Genomic DNA, 20,857 nt, shown 5'->3' with positions numbered 1-20,857 from the left:
CTTTTTCACAACTATGAATAGGAGAAGAGTACTTGAACAAGAGATAGGAAGGATTATAAGAGAAAAATACAATCTCAACTGCATAATATTGAAAAGATTTTATACGACAAAACAAATATTAAAATTATAAGAGAAATAGCTCATTGCAAAAAATGATTATAAGGGGCAGCTAGGTGATGCAGCAGATAGAGCACCAGCTCTGGATTCAAGAGGACCTGAGTTCAAATCCAGCCTCAGACATATAACACTTACTAGCTGTGTGACCCTGAGCAAGTAACTTAACCCCACTGTCCAACCAAAAAAAAAAATGATTATAGAAATTTCTTTAATAAAGAGTTGATATCCAGAATACATATGGAATCAATTCAACTATATAAGAACAAGAAACAATACCAAATAGATAACACTTCAGAGGATGTAAATAGCCAGTTCTCAAAAAGAAAAAAAAAAGCAAGCTATCACTAGTCATATAAAAATTACCAAATTGCTACTAATAATAAAATGAATCCAGATTAAAATAAATCTGAGGTTCACCTCACACCCATCAGATTGTCAAAGATGACAAAAAAAAAAAGATGATAGAGGGGATGTGGAAGGACAGGTATATTAATGCAGTGTTGAAGGACCTATAAATTGGTCTGACCATTTTTGGGACAGCAATATGGTACCAAATCTCCAAAGTTATTAAATTGAGCATACTTGTTGACCCAGTAATATCATTATTAGGTATGTACTTCAAAGAGATCAAAGAAAGAGAGAAACAACTTATATACACAAAAAAATATTTATCGCAGCCCTTTTTGTTACAGAAAAAAAGGAACAAAGTGGGTATTTATCAATTGGAAAATGGCTAGACAAATTATGATATATGAATGTAATGGAATACTATCATATCACAAGAAATGATGAAAAGAACAGATTAAGAAAAACTTGGATACCCTATGCAGGCATACCTCATTTTATTATTCTTTGCTTTATTGTACTTCACAGATAATGCATTTTTTACAAATTGAAGGTTTGTGGCAACCCTGTGTCAAGTAAGTCTATGGATGCCATTTTTCCAACAGCACATGCTCATATTTTGTCTCTGTGTCACATTGTGGTAATTCTTGCAATATTTCAAACTTTTTTATTATTATCATATCTGTCATGGTGATCTGTGATCAGTGATCTTTGATGTTACTCTTATAATTGTTCTGGGGCACCATGAACCACACCCATATGAGACAGCAAACTTAATCAGTAAAAGTATATGTTCTGACTGTTCCATCAACCAGTAGTTCCCTGTTTCTCTCTCTCTCTCCTCAGGCTTCCCTATTCCCTGAGACACAACAATTTTGAAATCAGGCCAATTAATAACCCAGCAATGGCTTCTAAGTGTTCAAGTGAAAAGACAATTCAATCAATGAAGCAAACTTCATTGTTGTCTTGTTTTAAGAAATTTCACCAGTCACCCTAATCTTCAACAACCATCACCCTAATCAGTAAGCAGCCACCAACATCTAGAAAGACCCTCTACCAGCAAAAAGATTATGACTTGCTGAAGGCTCAGGTGATGGTTAGCATTTTTAGCAATAAAGTATTTTTAAATTGATGTATGTACATATTTTAGATATAATACTATTGCACACTTAATAAACTACAGTATAGCATAAACATAACTTTTATATGCACTAGGAAACCAAAAAATGTGTGTGACTTGCTTTATTGTGATATTCACTTTACTATGGTGGTCTAGTACAGAACCTGCAATACCACCAAGGTATGCCTATACTGGGTTGTATATGACTTAGTCGAAGATTTATATTTATTTTTATATTTATATATATTTATATGCAGTTAGGTGGTGTACATAGATAGAATACGAGACCTGGAAGCAGAAAGACCTCAATTCAAATCCAGTTTCAGATACTTCCTAGCTGTGTGATCCTGGGCAAGTCTTTTAACCACTGTCTGGCTCAGTTTCAGCTATAAAATGGAATATATAATAGCACCTACTTCATACTTTGTTATGAGGCTCAAATGAGATAATACTTGCAAAGCATTTAGCAAACCTTAAAGTGCTATAAAATTCTTTATATATATATATGCATAAACATATATGTGCGTGTGTGTATAAAATATTATATTATCATCATTATTATTATGTGGTGCAGTGAAACCAGTAGAACCAGAAGTCAAAATTATACAACGACAACAAAAGGAAAACAACTATGAAAGACTTAAGGACTCTAATGAATGCAATGATTAATCACCACTCCAAAGGAGCAATGATGGATGACACATGCTGCCCACCTCTAGGCAGAGACATAATGGATTAGAGGTACAGAAGGAGACATACATTTGCAAAAATGGTCAATGTGTACATTTGTAGGGTTTTTGGGGCAGCTGGGACAAGGGGTAATGATAGTGATACCAAAAAAGAAAAGAAAGAAAAGAAAATCAACTTAGCATTTCAAACACACACACACACACACACACACACACACACACACACACACACACACACATACACATACAGATGAGGGCAGAAGGAAGTTCAGAAGTGAGTACAGCAAAAAGAAACACAAGACATGCTAAATTTAATATAGAGATACACATACACACATATATAGGTATATTTTAAAGCTGATATATAATAGAGTTTCACTATGCTGAAGACAATCCTCTTTTTCTGTTGTTTGTATAATGGGGTGAGAGGGAGACACTGGTAAATGAGCCCAGCTGAGCTCATGAGCATGTGCTAACAGTAAACACATTCAGGAAGCATTAACTGGCCAAAGCCTTTTCTCTTTCCTGCCTGGCTTTGTTCTACAGACATGCTTCCAGCCTAGGAATAAGGAAGGTCTAGGGCTATCCCTTCCTGAAGCCGATGTGTGACTTACGAATAGGGGTCTCTATCCTTTGCTCCTTGGAGTTTGTTCTTCCTTGATTTTAGGTGGAGTACTGCAGAGGACAACTACCATGTGACCTTGGAAAGGTCAGGGGAATGAACCACCACAGTCCAGCGATGGTTCAGACAGACCCAAGGAAAAGGAGCCCAGACAAGTAGCTGCTGAGATGCTGATTCATTCACCAGTTATGCCAAATTTAGAAGTCAACTTGTGGGGTAAATCGTTTGTAGAACCTGATTTAAGTTTGAACCCACCCTCCCCTGGGCTCAAAGCAGTGTAGGGCATAGTCTACCTCCAGAAATTGTGGAGGAATGTTTATAATTTTTTTTTCTATATCTTCTCAGTAAATATACCTTTGGGTTCTTTTTCCATTAAATTAATTTTTTTTCCATTATGAAACTTTTATCTTTTTTCTCAGAGAGGCATCTGGATAGCATAATGGATAAAGTGCTGAACCTGAAGTCAGAAAGAACTGAGTTTTGTGACCCTGGGTAAGTCACTTAATCTCTGTATGCTTCAGTTTCCTTATATTTAATTTAGATTTGAATTTAGGTCTTCCTGATCTCAGGCCTGGACCTTTCTCCACTATACCACCCAACTGTCCCCAGGCCTACAACCTACCTCTCCATTGTGCCCTTTGGGTTACCACCATTTTGATTCTTCAGCCATGATTCATGGCTAAGTAGTCTTACTGGAGAAATATTGTGGTTAAAATTTAAATATGAGTATTTTTTTTCAGGAAGCAATTTGGTAAACCTATTGAGGCCAATTTATTTTTTAATTTTTATTTTTTACCAAACTGGTGATAATCCTCTCTAACTTTAGCTTAGATGGGTCCTCAAATGGCAAACATATACTACACACCAATGGGCTACACAAAAAGCCTTCCTAGCTTAGTAGGACCTGCCCAAGTTTGTAGCACTCTGAGAAACGAGGGTCACCTCCATATCCCAAAGAAGTCTCAGAATAAAACCATAGTGGAGGTTGTCATTAGTTTTTATGAGTGCACCTACTTTTGTCATCAGAAAATTCTGTTCTCGGCGGCATGTAGGTATCCATTTTATGCTGTCACAAAGTTTGTTTTGATAGGTCAAAGGGCATCCTGGAGATGAGGGATCAGAAAGAATAATAACAGGGGAGGCTTAGGACACAGAAAATAAACATTGCTGATGTCACATAAAAAGGAATAAGGAATTACTTTCAGCTATTCCAGGACAAACAGAAGCTATCCACAGAAATATTTGTGTCCTGGAGGTATCTGTACTGCTCAGTATATGTACTGCATATAGGGTTTACTGGGAATTTTATCAAGGGCAATTGACAATACTACTTAACAATTTTTTTTACTTTTGGCATAGCTGATTTTGTTATAAAGGAGGTCTATTCTCTCTCTCTTTTTTTGGGGGGGGAATTGGGGTTAAGTGACTTGCCCAGGGTGACACAGCTAATAAGTGTCTGAGGCCAGATTTGAACTGAGGTCCTCCTGAATCCAGGTCTGGTGCTCTATCCACTGTGCCATCTAGCTGCTCCCAGGGGGTCTATTCTCAAAGGATTCATTAGTATGGCATAAATCTTTGACCTCTAAATAACAGGCTTAATATATAAAGAAGATATGTTACGCAGGCCACACTGCACCAATACTTAAGAATACTCTATCGTTGTAGTCTTTCCTTTAACACATCCTAGAAGAGAGGCCATGGTCAAGTCACTTAACATCTCAAGCAACCCAGGCAACTGTTTAGGACCATAATTACAGATAGTTACTTATTTGTATCAGTGGAGGGCATTTACACACAAAACTATTTGATATTAGATTTTTAAAAATAGAAAAAGTAGATCAGTGGAACAGGCTAGATAAGCAAGAAATAGCAGCAATAAAAAATGATAGTCCAGTGTTCAATAAACCCTGAGCCATAAATTGTTGGGAGGATAAGAATTTCTGGGAAAATTAAAAAACATTTTGGCAGAAATAAGGTTTAGACCAACACTTTACACCATATAACATAATAAGCTCAAGATGGATACAAGACTGAAAATATAAAAAGTCACACTGTAAAATCATCAGAAGGCAATATCAGGTTCCTTTCACAATGAAAGCAAGAGGGAAAGTTCTTCACCAAACATGTGACAAAGAATATTACAAAAGTTAAAACTAATAATTTTGGCTACATAAAATTTAAAAACTTTTACATAAATAAAATCAATGGTGATACAATTAGAGAAATTACATAATGAGAAAATATTTGCATCATATATCACTGATAAAAGTATGATATCAGAGATATATAGGGAAACGACACAAACATTTAATACCTAGAGCCATTCCCCAATAGGCATGTGGTCAGAGGGTTATGGACAGTTTTCAAATAAAGAATGGAAAATTATAAATGACCACTCCAATTCATTAGGAGTAAGAGAAATACAAATAAAACTATGAGGTTTCACTATACACCAAAAACAGGCATAGTCAAGAGTAGAGAGGCAGTGTGAAGAGGGGCACATTAAGACAATATTGAGGGGGCAGCTAGGTGGCACAGTGGATAGAGCACTGTCCCTGGAGTCAGAAGGATCTGAGTTCAAATCTGGCCTCAGACACATAACACTTACTAGCTGTGTGACCCTGGGCAAGTCGCTTAATCCCCACTGCCCAGCCAAAAGACCAAAAAAAAAAAAAAAGACAATATTGGTGGAGTTGTGAATTGATCCAACTATTCTGGATATCAATTTAGAATTATGCAAGAAATGTGACTAAACTATCTATACCCTCTGACCCAGCAAATCCACTACTGGACATATATCCCAGGGAAGTCAAGAATACAATCAAATATCAAATATAGACCAAGCATTAATAGCCATGCTCTTTGTGGAAACATCAACTGGAAATGACTTAAAAAAGGGAACCTACAGTGCATGAATAAAATTAAATTTTATTATGCAATTGGAAATAATAGATTTGTAGAATTCAAGGAGACATTAAAGATTTTTTATGAAATTATGCAAAGCATGATAAATAGAACCTAAAAAAAAATCTACGTGGTGACCATAACAATGTAAATTAAAAGATCACTAAATGGACATTGAACTTTAAATAACAGAAAAATTTATGAAGGCCACAGAAAACAGATAAGGAAATATACTTTTCTCCTGATGAGAGAAGCTAAGACTACTAGGACAAAATATTCTATACTTTGCCAGCCATGGTCTCTGTATTGGGTGTTTTTGCTTAATTGTTCTTCCTTTGTGACAAGGAAGGGTTCAATATTATTGAACTATTATCTGGCTGGATCCATTACAGGGGTACAAATAAAATGTCTGTCAAGGGGGGGTGAAAAATGGAAAGGAAATTGGAGTTGAGATCAATCCCCTCCAGATTGGAGGGCAAGGGAAGGCTTCATTGAGGAAGTGATACTTGAGCTCCCCAACTTCAAATTCTCAAAGTAGCTAAAGGGAATTAAATAACTTTCTAATATCCCTTCCAGATCTAAAATCCAACAACCTTAAGAAGCTGACTGTAAAAGAAAAAGGACTAGAGAAGGCACCTTTCTCCCCCTACCCTTATACTCCACAGCTGCTCTCAAAGTGCTTAGGATTGTCCAGGAATTTATATGAAAGACTCACATGATAACTGCCTAGCACATTGTGGGTATTTACTAAATGTTTACTGACTGAACTGCTTGTAAACATTTATTTTGTGTTGAGTCATAACATTTCAATTTTGATAGGCTGACTCAGATCATATATACTGACATAATACATAAGGACTTAGAGTCTGAAAATGATTTTTTGTTGTTCAGTCTTGTCTGACCCTTTGTGACCCCATTTGGGATTGTCTTGGCAAAGATATTGGAATGGCTTGCCAGTTCCTTCTCCAGCTCATTTTACAGGTGAGAAAACTCAGGTAAACAGTAGTCACACAGCTAGTAAATGTCTGAGGCTGGAGTTGAACTCAGGTCTTCCTGATTCCAGGCCCAGCACTCTATCTGCTGTACCACCCAACTGCCCCTCAGCTCCACCTAGTTACCCCTACTGAAAATGACTAAGTTTTGCCTCTAAGAAACTGGCCTAGGCTAAATGAGAACGTTTACAGCAAAAAAAAAAGAAAAAAGAATTTGATACGGTGGAGAGGGCATTGGACTTGGGGACAAGACCTGGGTTGAAATCCTACCTCAGCCACTTACTGTGACCCTTGACAAATTATTTAATCTCTCTGTGCCTTAATTTCCTAATCTATAAAATGAGGGAGTTGTACTCAATGGCCTCTAAGGATCCTTTCAGTTCTAACTGATCTATGACCTATGCAATAATAAATTCATTTGTACTTTCTTGCTTCGTCAGCAAGTTAACAAAAATATGGTTCCCAGGAATAAGTTGAGAACTTTTCTGTCAAATGAGATTCCTGAAAGTCAATTCACTGTTCATCCTTCTGGAACTCTGAATTACTGGTGAGAATTTCCAGTGCCTAAAGCCCTAGCCAGCAGCTAATATGATAATGGGTTAACGAGCACTTTGAGTAAAAGCTTAAACAGCAGGTCGTATAAATGTTTCTTCACACATGTGGAAATGTGCACATGAAACTTCAGGCATTAAGGCTTAATGATAACACCGTATTACAAGCACCATAAGGAGCTGTTCAGATCCAGAACAAAGGTGTAGAGGGGTAGCTTTGGGTAAATGTGTGTATAAAGGGGAGAGAGGAAGGGAGGGAGGAGGAAAGGGGAATAGGGAATAAAGAGGAGACAGGCATGAGGAGAGGTTCTTCCCACATCTGAAAAATTCAGTGATGCCTCCATCCCATCCTACTGTGAAACACTGTTGTGAAGCAACAGAATGACTTCGTACAGTGCACAAAGGGAAAAAAAATGAAAGCACAATCCAGAAAACAATGTACATAGTGCATATAAAAATAGAAACAAAAAGAACATTGAAATACAGCCAAGTTCAGATAATATGCAATAACCAATGTCACTCTGGAAAACAAAGCATGAAACACCTCCCTCCTCTCAGTAGAAAGATGCAGAATTTTACATATGCTGTCAGACCCAAGGGCTTGGCTTTTTCTGTTGGGTTTTGCTTCCTTATTTTTCTGTTACAAGGTAGGCTGGGGAGAAGTAGAAGTGGAGAGGATATACAGTACATTGGTAAGTAGCTGCAGTATAAAAAAAAAGGCCTCAATAAAACTTTTTTTTTTGCTCTTATAAAAGAAAATGAAAGTACTAAGGCGGAGAAAAACAAAATCAAACAAAAAAAATGAGAAAAAGACTTAACGTAGTCAGTGCCTGTGGTTGAGTTTGATAAGTTAAAAAAGGAAAGTTCTTTCGATAAGTTATTCACACTTCCATATGAAGTGTCAACACTCATTTGAATAGGAATTTCAAGAAGGGGTGAGATGAATTTTTAAGACAGTCTTCTTGTTGCTGAACAGAAGGCAAAGCAAAAAAAAAAAACCATCTCCTAACAATAATTTATTACGTGCCTAATCTATTCAAGGAACTTTGGAGGAAAAAGGGAAAATGCTTCCCCTGCCCTTGAAGGAAGATAGGACTCATGTCCTGTATAGTGGAAACAGCACAGAATTTGGAGCCAAAGGACCTAGGCTGGAACTGTCATTCTTTAGCTTTATCTGTGTTATACTAGGTAAGTCATTTAACCCCTCTGGGTCTCACTTTCCTCATCAATAAAATGAAGTGGTTAATCCCTGTGATCTCTCTCAACTCTAAAAGCATCATGCTATAAATAGATGACTGGTAAAGACAATGGGGTTCAAGAAGAAAAGGTCACTGCCATTCTACTGCTAGTGAAACACACAGGGAAGGTAGGATTGGATCCAATCTTTGACAGTAATTAAGCTTCACATGAGGGGAGAGGAGAAGGCAAACAAGTCTGGGCAAGGGAGACATTCTGAACAAAATGGTGAGAAAGAGAACGACCTGTCTAGCCAAAGCAGATATTTTATGATGTAAATGTCAGATCTTCAACATATACTTAAATCAAAGAATAGAAGTAATGAGAAACTGGGTTAGAGGGATGGTTTAGACCATGGTGCCTTGCCAACAGCTGTTTAACAAAGGCTTGTTAGATAGTATTGGATAATACTAGATAATTAGATATGTAGATATTAGATAGTACTGGATAAAAATAATAATATTAACTGAAAGAGAGAGCACCTTAAGATATTCCAAGTGGTTTTCTCCCAACAACACTAAACATAGATAATATAAATATCTGTATTTTAGAGATGAGGAAACTGAGGCTCTGAGAAGTTGCCATTGGTCACAGAATGTACTCTGCAGGATTCAAAGCTAAATCTCCTCATTTCCAGTGCAGCATTCTACCCATTATATTTATTCCTTTCAGGTTAAGAAATTTGGTGAGTCAAACAAGGGTTTTTGAGTACGTAATGACGCAGTAAAAGATTTTTTAGAAAAATTAATCTAGCTGCATTGTGCAGGATGTATTGGAGTCTAGCAAGTACAACATCAGTTAAATTAACTTTAGCCCAGACATAATATGATGAGGACTAAGGCACAGAGAATAGAAAGGAAGAGCTAGACATGAGAGTTATTATAAAAGACAGCATTAATAAGACTTGATGATAGACTGGATATTGGAGGTAAGGGACAGAAGGATAAATTAACGATGACTTTAAATAATTTGGAGAATGGTATTGCTACTAAAAGAAATAGAGTCTGAAGAAGAACGGGATTTGGTGAAAATACAAGTTCAGTTTTTAGTAATACTGAGCTTCAAGTAATCAAAAAGATAAATAAGTGAAAAACTACAAAGAACACCTAAATATGTGGGACTAGGGCATCAGGAGAGAGGCAGGGCTGGAGATACAAATTGGGATTCATTCACATAAAGATGGTTTGAGCTATGACAGTACACAAGATTTCACAGATTCATAGACTGATAGAGTTGGAAGGGACCAGTTTAACTCCCTCATTTTACAGATGAGGAAACAGGATCCAGAGAATTGAAATGGTTTTTCTGAGGTCACCATGGAAATGGCAGAGTTGCAACTAAAATCCAAGTCTACTGAGCCCCAGCTCCATTTCCTTACCTCAAAACCATAAGAAAGAATAGAGTGAGAAAAGAAACTGAGCCCTGGGGCACAACTAACATTTAAAGGGTAGGAGGAAAGAGAAAGTGGAAGGGAAAAGAACTATCAAAAGAGGCATGGTTTTAATGAAGTGGTTTTTTTTAAAGGTGTAGTCAGGTATTGAAAGGTTGTAGAGGTTTAGGAAAAAAGAGGATTAAAAGAATCCTTATCTCTGACTGTGCCTCTAATTCCCTACCATGCCTAAACAATGAGATCAAAGACTAGGGTTTTATCAATCTTTGTATCTTCTCCTTTCACCTTTCCTTTCCTCTACAGCATAATGTTCTGCACACAGTAGGTGCTTAAAATGTTTGTTGTATTGTAGCATATTAAATGATAGCAAGGTAGATTTCATCATTCACCCATCTAAACATTTCTTGAGTATTTACTATATGCAAGGTTATTGTGCTCTGGTCAAATTAACTGGTGATCAAATTAACTAAGAAGGAAAGGGGGAAGGGAACAATCATTTATTAAATCTGCTATGTGCCAGGCACTGAGTTAAGCATTTTACAAATATTATCTCATTTTATTCTAATAACTACTCTGTAAGGCTGAAGTGAAAAGTTGGCTGGAAATAGAAACATGTTATTAAAAAACACAAATCAATAATTACAAAACAAATACAAGGACCCAAAATAAGGGAGGGGAGTAATAATAATAATATCAATAATAATAATATCAACATAATAGTTAGCATGTATATAGTGTTTTCAGGATTGCAAAGCACTTAACAAATATCTCATTTTACCCTTAAAACAACCCATCTTACAGATGAGGAAACAGAACCAGAGACAGGTTAAATGATTTGGCCAGGGTCATGCAGCTAGTGTCTGAGGCAGGACTCTATCCACTGCACCATCTAGCTGCCTAGTAGTAAAAACTTTATTAGAGATCTTTGTTTCAATTCCTTTAGTAAAAGCAATTAACTATGAATACTATTCTGTAGTCATTTTAAAGATATAATGCAATCCAACAAGCATTTATTAACCACCTGTGCTTAAGAGCTTTACATACAAAAGCAAAACCAAAAAAAAGGTGTCTGCCTTCAAGAAGCTTATATTCTACTGATACCTTCTATACATCAATCTCTTTTATCCCACAGAGCTCTTACCTATCTTTTCATTCCTCCTTCCATCCACTAACCGTTAATAAATGCTTATGAACTTATATCATATATATACATACATAAGTGGGAATACCTTTCCAAGCCCTTGTGTGTACTGCCTGCATATATTTGTATATTTGTATGTAAAGGTACCTCATGTGCTCATATATATGCATACATAAATGTGTACATGTGTGTATACACATGTGTATAAAATCTGTGTGAACGTATGCATCTCTGTATTTGTGAATCTGCATATGTCTATTTTTCCTACACGAGAATTTATTAGGATGAGAATTCTGCATTTAAATAAGTTACTCTATAAATGTGTTTCTCTGTTTATCCTAGCTCCTTCAAGTGGAAACCAAATGACCACTTTGTGGGGGATATTCTACAAGGAATTCTTGTACAGGTTTGGGTTGGACTAGATGCCCTCTGAGTCCCTCCCGACCCTAAGATTCTGTGGACTATGTCAATATTCTGTGATTATCTCTATCTGTGGGTAATGAATGTTTCACAGTGTCTGCTTTAGGTCTATGGTTCTGAAACTAAGATGGCAGGACCACATCAACCTACCCTTGCCTTGCTTACCAGCTCCCCTAAAGCTACCTTTGGTTCTCTTGCACATTTCCCATGAGGCTATACCAGCCTGCAATGTTGAATACTCTATTCTTTTTCCCCCATTTAGTTCCACAGTTCCATTGCCCAAAGTCATTCTTCAGATTTTACCCTACTACCAGGAACTGCTGAGTCTCCCCAACAGTTTCCAAACACTGGCTAAAAGCAGGAGTAATCACAACTGGTAAAACACTGTGACAGGCAATGATGCACAATAGAAAGAGAACCGGACTTTAAGTCAGAAGACCTAAGTTCAAATCTCAGCTTGGCCACCCAATAAACTGTGATCCTAAATCACTTCACTCCTGAATCTGTCTCCTCCCCTATAAATTACATCGCCTCCCTCGCAAGGTTGTTGTGAGGATCAAATGAGATAACAGATGTAAAATACTTTGTAACCATAAAACACTACATAAATGTCAGCTATTATTATCTTGGACAATGAAAATCAAGCCAGCTGGTTAGACTGAGCCTCTTACCCTCTCCCAGCCCCTCACCCCCCATCCCCTGCCCCAAGGAGGAGGGATGACAAGTAGACAGATACAACTAGGATGACTGATTAGTCCACAAGTGCAGCCTCTGACACTAAGCACTTCTAGGAACCCTTGTGTTTACCCTCATCAAACTGCTGATGATTGGGACATTCAGGGTGCCAGGAGTCTGCTTACTCCAGATTGGTACATTTGCAAAAGGCTCCAGCTCTCATACACATCAGTATAAAACCCCAGAGACTGACTTGGCTCACTCTGAAACAGCCTCTATTTCTGGACAGCAGATTTCTTGGATTGCAATTATGACAGTAGGTTCATTTCCCAGATTCCAGCAAAAGAAGGCTGGGACCCAAGGATAGCAGTTAAGTGGCATATGTCTCCTCGAAACCTTTTCTCTGTGGTTTGTGTCCCTCTAGGGAAAGGCATCCTATTAATAAACCCTATAGTGAGATTAGATGTGAGTGGGCTACAGCTGTGTTTCTTTTCCTGGAGGTAGAAAACTGGACTTGGTGTCACAGATAGGCAAAATACCTTTTTAGAGAAATACAGATTTCTGCAAAATAATCAAGGGTTCAAATGTACTTCCTAAAATTATTTTTATTGAATTACCTTTATAAATATTATAGTGTATTTTATCAAATGGTTTTATTAAGGTATCATTAACATAGGTTCATTCACTCATGTATCCATTTAACCTAGGCTATTTAAACTAATCAATAAGACCACCATGAATCACCAACATAAATAACAATCAAGAAGAGTAAAAGGAACCATACATTTAACAAACAGTTTTGGAAGATCTACGTACCAGATACTATGCTATAGGTTGCAAAAGATACTGAGACAAAGAAGATATGGTTCCTTTATTTAAAAAAAAAAAACCCAAAACCCTTCCTTCGCCATTACTCTCACTCAAGACTATCTTATTTCTCTTCTTCCTTTTTACTGCCAGAATCCTAGCATATGTATAGTCTTTGGGGAAGGACCCAGTAGAGAAGAGGAATTAATGATGTACATGAGATTGCATATAAATATAATCTGTTATATGAAACAAACAATGAGAGGGATTCAGAGAGACATGGGAAGGTTTGTATGAACTGATGCAGAATGAAGAAAGTAAAACCAAGAGAATAATATGCATGATTACTTCCAAATTATAAATGAAGACAACACTTAAAGGTTAAAAAATTTAATTCATATGCTTTCTCTCAGTAGAGACATGAGGAACTATCCATGACAAACATGTACACTGCCAGACATAGCTGCTTTATCAAATGGTTTTGCTCAGCTGTTTTTCTTTGTTTCAAGGGAGGGATCAATGTTGTTGCTATTCAGTCATTTCAGTTGTGTCCGACTCCTCATGACCCCACTGGGGTTTTCTTGGCAAAGATACTGGAGTAGTTTACCAATTCCTTCTCCAGCTCATTTTACAGATGAGAAACTGAGGCAAATAGGTGAAGCATCTTGCCCAGGGTCACACAGCTAGTAAGTGTCTAAGGCCAGATCTGAACTCAGGAAAAGGAGTCTTCCTGGCTCCAGGCCCAGCACTTTATCCACTGTGCCACTTAGCTGCCCCCAAGGGATTAACAGGGGTACATTATGGGAACAACTGATTTTAAAACAAAATGAATCAATTTTTTTTTTAAAAAAAGAAATGTGTTCTCCAAAAGTCTCATGATGGAAAATACTATCCACATCCAGAGAAAGAACTATGAAGTCTGAATGCAGATTGAAGCATACCATTTTCTCTTTTTTTTTCTTGTTTTGTTTTGTTTCTTCTTTCTTGTGGTTCCTCCTATTGGTTCTAATTCTTCTTTACAACATGACTAATGTGAAAATATGTTTAATAGGAATATATATGTAGAGCCTATATCAAATTGCACGCCATCTTGGGGAGGGAGGGAGAGAAAATTTTAAATTCAAAAGCTTACGGAAGTGAATGTTGAAAACTAAAAATAAATTAATAAAAAACAAAAAAAGAAATGTGTGTATATCCATATATATATATATATATATATATATATATATATATATTATATATTCATACATATTATATATATTTTAATATATAATCTCTGTCCTCCTGGAGTGTGACACCTAGCATTATAAAAAGGGAAAAGAGGCCTAAAAAAGAACAAGATGCAAATGAATCTCTTTTGGTATTCTACATCATGAATGCAATCACTACTGTGAAAATCCTTCTCCCACAGTGCTGTATTGAAGAGTACAGGAGGGGGCAGCAGTTAAGAATTCTTCTCTTAGAAAAAAGGACAACTTGGCCTAGCCTGGACCTACCTTTCATCAGCAACATGATATAATCCCCTTATCACTGGCTCAGACAAGGTCCTGATTGGTTGTTATCTTCTGTGCCAAAAGGACATCACTATGTCGAGGTCAAGGTACAATGTGTCCAACCATGGCTGATAAGACCAACAGGATCTCGGAAGGTTCTATTACAGGTCAGGCATAAGGAGTCCATATGAATATGTGGAGTAGAGATGTTTCTAAATTAATGCATCTCATGTGTCTTTTGAGCTGCTGCAATTCTGCTTTGCTCATAGAGCATAGCACCTTCTTTGATGAGGGCAGATCATGTTGGTTTGTCCTGTGCCAGTGTCTCCCAATGTCTCACAATCAATTCCAAAGTTCTTCAGAGAGATCTTCAGATTGTCTTTGTATCGCTTCTTCTAATCTTTATGTGAGCCCTCACCTAGTGTGAGTTCTACGTAAAATAGTCTTTTAGGCAAACGTACGTTTGGCACTCAGACAATGTGGCCAGCCCATTAGAGTTGTACTCTCTACAATAGAGTTTGAATGCTTGGCATCTTAGCTGGAGAAAGGACCTCAGTGCCCAGCACTTTATCTTGCCAGGAGAGCTTCAGAATCTTCCTAAGACAATTCAAATAAAAGCAATTTGGTTTTCTGGCATGGTGCTGGTATACTGTCCAGGTTTCACAAGCATACAACAAGAAGGTCAGTACAATGCTCTGGTAGTTTGGTAGTCAGCTTAATACCTCTTCTCTCCCACACTTTCCTTCAGAACCTCCCTAACACTGAGCTAGCTCTGGCAATGCATGCATCGACCTCATCATCTATGTGTACATCCCTGGAAAGTATACTGCCAAGGTAAGTTAACTTGTCCACAGCATTCAAAATTTCTCCATTTGCTATAACTGATGGTCCCATGTATGGTTAGTGTGGTGCTGGCTTGTAGTGAACCTCTGTTTTCTTCATGTTAATTGTCAGACCAAAATTAGAACAAATGGCAGAGAACTGATCCATATTCTCTTGCATCTCAGCCTCAGAGGTTGCACTGAGCACACAGTCATCTTCAAACAAAAATCATACACCAACTCTCCCTCCACTTTAGTCTTGGCTTATAACGTTTTCCAGTTAAATAATTTACCATCAGTGCAGTAGCTGACCTTGATGCTATTTTCGTCCTCATTGAAGACATCTGACAACATTGCTAAAAACATCACGCATGGGAGCAAGCACACAGCACTGCTTCATTCTATTGGTGACTGGGAAAACTCAAGAGCATCATCTATTATCCAGAACCTTTATAAGAATGCTATCATGGAACTGGCGTACAATACCGATGAACTTCAGGCAACCAAATTTCACCATGATCTTTATCACTGGCTCAGACTAGCACCCACTATCCAAAGAAAAATAAATGCCAACAAATCTCTTACAGAGTCCCTATTCTCCCAGGAATACATAGCAAAACAAAGCAAAGCCAAAAAACACTCCTGCAACCCAAACACAAATGGGCAGGAATCAGACCAACTCATGCATCCAGACAATAGTGGAAAAAAAAGAACCGCAAAAATTTAGGAAGGTTGCTACCCAGTCCTGTGATAATAGCCATAATAGCTGAAGTTTATACAGTGCTTTAAGGTTTGCAAAGCACTTTTATATACTATCTCACATATTCTTCACAACAACCTTGTGAGGCTAGTACTATAGAGATTATTACAATCCATATTTTGCAGATGAAGAAACGGAGGCTCAAAGAGGTTAAGCAATTTGTCCAAAATCACACAAGTAGTATATATCAAAGTCGGTGCTTAACTTGGGGTCCTTCTGACTCTCAAATCCAGGGTTCCTTACACTACTATACAACAATGTCTCTACAGAGTGCATTGCCACAGAACAATAACCTTCCTGTCAAAGCAGGGGCAAATATCAATCCAGATCAATAGTGTCAGGTCATTCCTTCCACTGATTCTTTCAGGCTATACACTTTACAGGGAAGGGAGATAGAAGGGGATGAGAGCAAAATGCATGATGGACACAGAAGGAACATACAGCAGCCCCAAAAGGTCATGTGAGTTTTTGCTTTATTAATAGAAGAATTGTGTCCAGAATAAAGAAAGCAATAAGGTCAGAGAAGGTGGAAGTGAAGAAACAGAAGTGTTGGAGGGCCCATGTGGTGGCCTTGAGTTTGACTGCTCTGCCTTAGAGATCATTTTATCTGACCCCTTCATGCACAGATAAGGAAACTTGACGTTCAAAAAAGTTGTGACTTACTTGCTCAAAGTCACACAAGGTAGTAAAGAGTAAATCTAGGTCCTCTGACTCTAAATTCAGTGCTCATTCCACTCTAGCAGACATAGGCCCTTGTTAGACCACATCTAGAATAGTATGTTTGATTTAAATAATAATAATGATAGTAGCTAGCATTTATATAGCTCCTTAAAGTTTGCAAAGCACTTTATAGATATTATCTCATTTGATCCTCACAACAATCTTGATGTGGGTCATATTATTATGATTCCCATTTTTACAGATGAGGAAACTGAGGTAAAATGAAGTAAAGCGACTTATCCAGGGTCTCACAGCTGCTGTCTGAGGCAGGATTTGAACTCTAGGTCCAGCACTCTATTCACTGTACCACCTAGTTGCCCCCTAGTTCTAATTGCTGCATACTAGGAAAGATCTTTACAAGCTGAAACATACTGTTCTGAAGAGGGTTAACAGGATGATAAGGTGATTTGACAATACAACAATAAAAGGATAAGTTGAGAGATGGTTAGCCTGAAGAGGACTTAAGGGGAATACAACTGCTGTTTTCCAGTTTCTGAAGGGCAGTCATGTAAAAGAGAGATTAAAGGAATTCTAGGCAGCTCCAGAGAACAGAGGGAGGACCAACTGGTGAAAGATATATGTAGAAAAAAACCATAGACCTAACATCAGCATGCTGAATTGATTTTCCTGCAGTAATGATGGATTTATAACAGCTCATCCCCTTTCTTGCCCATACTCCCTCGTAGGGAGAAAAACATTTTTTTTTGCAAGACACCTAGGCAGCTTCACGAGTAGAGACTGTGGTCAATGAACCAGATAAAGTCAGTTTGCCCATACAGGGATTTATTGCATTTCACAGAATTATGGAATCTTAAAATTGGAAGAGATCATCTAATCTAGCTGTTGATTAAAAGGCAACCACGTGGTAGCAACATTCATCATCCTTCAGCCAACTAGGTGATGAGCCTCTGTGAACTTAGTGAAACTAGCCCTGAGATAAAAAAGCATGCAGTCCATTCCCAGACTCCTATCTGATGCCTTTCCAGCTTGGCAGAACCTGCCAGAGCTTGCCCTCTGCTCAAAGAGCTTCCCAGAACCCAATGAGGTATAAGACTAGGATGTTAGCAGAGATTTATGCATTTTAGCTAAAGACAACAAATAACTGAGAGTAGTTAGGCTATGTTTCTTTTTCAAAATTCTACATTCAGACTTCTCACTAATTCATATCAAACTTTTTCTTAATTAGAATAATTAATAAGAATTAGGTATTGTACTTACAGAGAGGGAAGGAATCCATCAGGGTTTTTAAAAATTAATTTTATTTTTACTCAGATCTTATCTAACATCAAATACAATGGGCATCATATAAAAAGAGTTATATTTTAAACTGCATGTCTCTATTACATAAAGCCTGATCTTTTTAAGCATATAATAAAATCAAATGATAGTTTTTGAAGTTTTTCTGCATGCATGGGCTTCTTTATAACCTTCTGGTCTTTTCTCCTCATAAAAAAAAAAGCCTCAATGAGCCTCCTTCCTTCCTTCCTTTCTTCCTTCTTTGCTCTATTTTGTTTTTGTTTTGCTATTTTATCCTTATCCATGCCCTCCCATCCACCCCGACTGGAAAAAGAAAAATAAAGTCCTTGTAACAAATGTACATAGTCAAACAAAATAATTTCCCACATGGTCTGTTCCTGAAAATGTACCCTGTCTTACTCTATTTCTTGAGACCATCACTTCTCTAACAAAAGATGAGTAGCAAGCTTCATAATCAATCCTCTAGCATCATGGTTGGTCACTGCATTAACTAACAGGGTTTTTTAAAGATCTAAAACACTTTTTAAACCCATAAATAATTTTAAAGCTAAGTATTAAAAAGTAATATTTAACTGTAACATATCCTTGGGAATCTGATACGGAAATATTTCATGTAATTTTACTTTCTTCAAGTGTACAGAGTCTACTGGATTATAGAGAACATGTTCTTACACTCAGTCAGAAATCTTACCAATAAAGATAGGAAAAATAAAGTTCACAGAAGGTCATCTAACCCCAGCCCCAATCCCCCATTTTAAAGATGAGAAAACTGAAGCCCAGAAAGGTAAAATGGTTTGGCTAAAATCACACAGCCCAAAAGTGTCAGTCACATTTCAGACATATAAATATATGTCCACATTAAAATTAAAAGAGAAGGGAGGGGAAATAAATGAAAGATAAATTAAAGTCTAATTTTCCTTTATGTGAAAAAAAAAAACTCTCACATGCAGATTCTTAAAAGAAGACTGCATTTTTAAACCAGACTCTGCTATGTAATTTGTTTTAAATACTCTCCAAACCAAAACAAAAGAAAGGATTTTTAAATTGTTATTATGACATGGAAGTCAATAGCCAGTATTCAAACTTTTATTTCATTTTCTGGTGGAAAAAATAGGTCTGCTATAATAACAGTTGGCATTTCTATAGTGTATTAAGGTTTGTAAAGTGCTTTTCATGTTGTGTCTTTTGATGCTCACAACCACTCAGAAAATTAGATGCTATTAATATCCCCATCTTGCAGAAGAGGAAACCGAGTCTTGGTGATATGTCCAGGGTCACACAGAAGAAACACATTTAAGCCAAGTCAGAAGTTTGACATGTAGTGTTTTACACTCCATCTTTTTTATATTATGTGTTGTTGTTGTTTAGTCATTTCAGTTGTGTCTGACTCTTCATGACCCCATTCGGGGTTTTCTTGGCAAAAACACTGGAGTGCTTTGCCATTTCCTTCTCCAGCTCATTTAACAGATGAGGAAACTGAGTCAAACAGAGTTAAGTGACTTGCCAAAGGTCACACAGCCAATAAGTGTCTAAGGCCAGATTTGAACCCAAGAAGAATCTTCTTGACTCCAGGCCAATGTGCCACTGTGTGTGTGTGTGTGACAAAGCATCAAGTTAAAAGTCCAGAAATACAAGTTTAATCTCAGTTCTGCCATTAAATTATATGACTCTCAGCTTCTTTGGGGGCTCAGTTTTTTCATTTATAAAATAGAAGATTTTACCAAATGATCTTATAAAGGTCTCTTCTAGATCTAATTTTTGCCTCTAGTAACCTGGGATCTGTCCAGTGCTTATTTTCTTCTCTTCAGGTTTCACAATGACAGGATTCACCATCAGGGACCGGAAGCTTCTGTTCTGAGGACCACATTTGTCCTTTGGCTTAATTTCATCCACACCTAGAACATATTTTCCAAAATTAAATGTCTGCCAGTCTGTAATCTCTACCTGTCAGTGCATAACAACCCCAAACAAATAAAAACATATTATTGTCTAAAGATTTCCAGCACTTCATAATGAGGCAGCACTCTGAGAAATAGGAAGAAGTCTTCCCAGGAGAAGCAGGCATTCATTGTCCAGTGTAAGTTCTGGCAATGGGGAAAGGGAAGGGGAACTAGCAGTGACTGAAGAGATGGATCCCAGAGCAAGTGGGCTCAGAATAGCTTGAAGGGTTGGGGGAAATGTCGATTCTCTGGAGTAGTGGTCTCCAAAGCAGGGAAGGCTGGGCCCTGGTATTACCAAAAGGGGTATGTGATCAACCAATGAGAAGGTGGGACAATAAACAGGTCCCATCCAATCATTCTGTGCCATAACCAGACAGGGCTCTACCACAACTACCCTAATCCTTCACTGCTCCCTCACTCTTTTCCCACGGCTCTGCTGTGTAAACTCTACCCTCCCTCTCCCCAACCTTCTAAGTTTAGTATCAGCTCCTTAGGGCAGTGATAACCTAATCCAACCATTACCCACAGCCCCCACCCCACCTTCTGTCTGGCAAATCACATCATGGTTATACAGGCATCCCTGAAGGAGAACTCTGAATTTGGGGAGGAATAACCCAGTAAGACCCCACCTCGACTCTTTTCATTTTGGGTTGGATAAAATGAATCACAAAGGATGGATACAATTACCCTACCTCGACCCCAATCCACTCTTCTTCCCAACTTCCCCATTATTCTCTTAATCAACTAGGTTCTCACAATCTTGGTGTGGTAGGCACAATACCCTAATAACCTCCACCTCCATGAAAATTAGGCAAATTTTTTCATAAAAGGTATTGAAAGCTAAGTGTCTTAGATGA

The 20,857-nt window shown here is 37.6% G+C and overlaps 1 protein-coding gene across 1 annotated transcript in view; it reads right to left on the bottom strand.

Moving 5' to 3' along the window:
* The window catches only part of KIAA1549 (KIAA1549 ortholog), a 145,474-nt gene extending 125,530 nt beyond the window's left edge, over positions 1-19,944 (bottom strand). The window contains 1 exon segment of the mRNA XM_078153476.1: positions 19,833-19,944. Within this exon segment, the coding sequence (XP_078009602.1) occupies positions 19,833-19,893 (61 nt within the window). The 5' untranslated portion in view covers positions 19,894-19,944.
* Positions 19,945-20,857: the final 913 nt, after the last annotated feature.

This window comes from Phascolarctos cinereus, unplaced genomic scaffold (genome assembly GCF_003287225.1).
Source record: "Phascolarctos cinereus isolate Bilbo 61053 unplaced genomic scaffold, phaCin_HiC Scaffold_1;HRSCAF=81, whole genome shotgun sequence".
NCBI lineage: Eukaryota > Metazoa > Chordata > Mammalia > Diprotodontia > Phascolarctidae > Phascolarctos > Phascolarctos cinereus.
The sequence above is the reverse complement of the archived record's forward strand: the minus strand, read 5'-3'. Positions and strand labels throughout refer to the sequence as shown.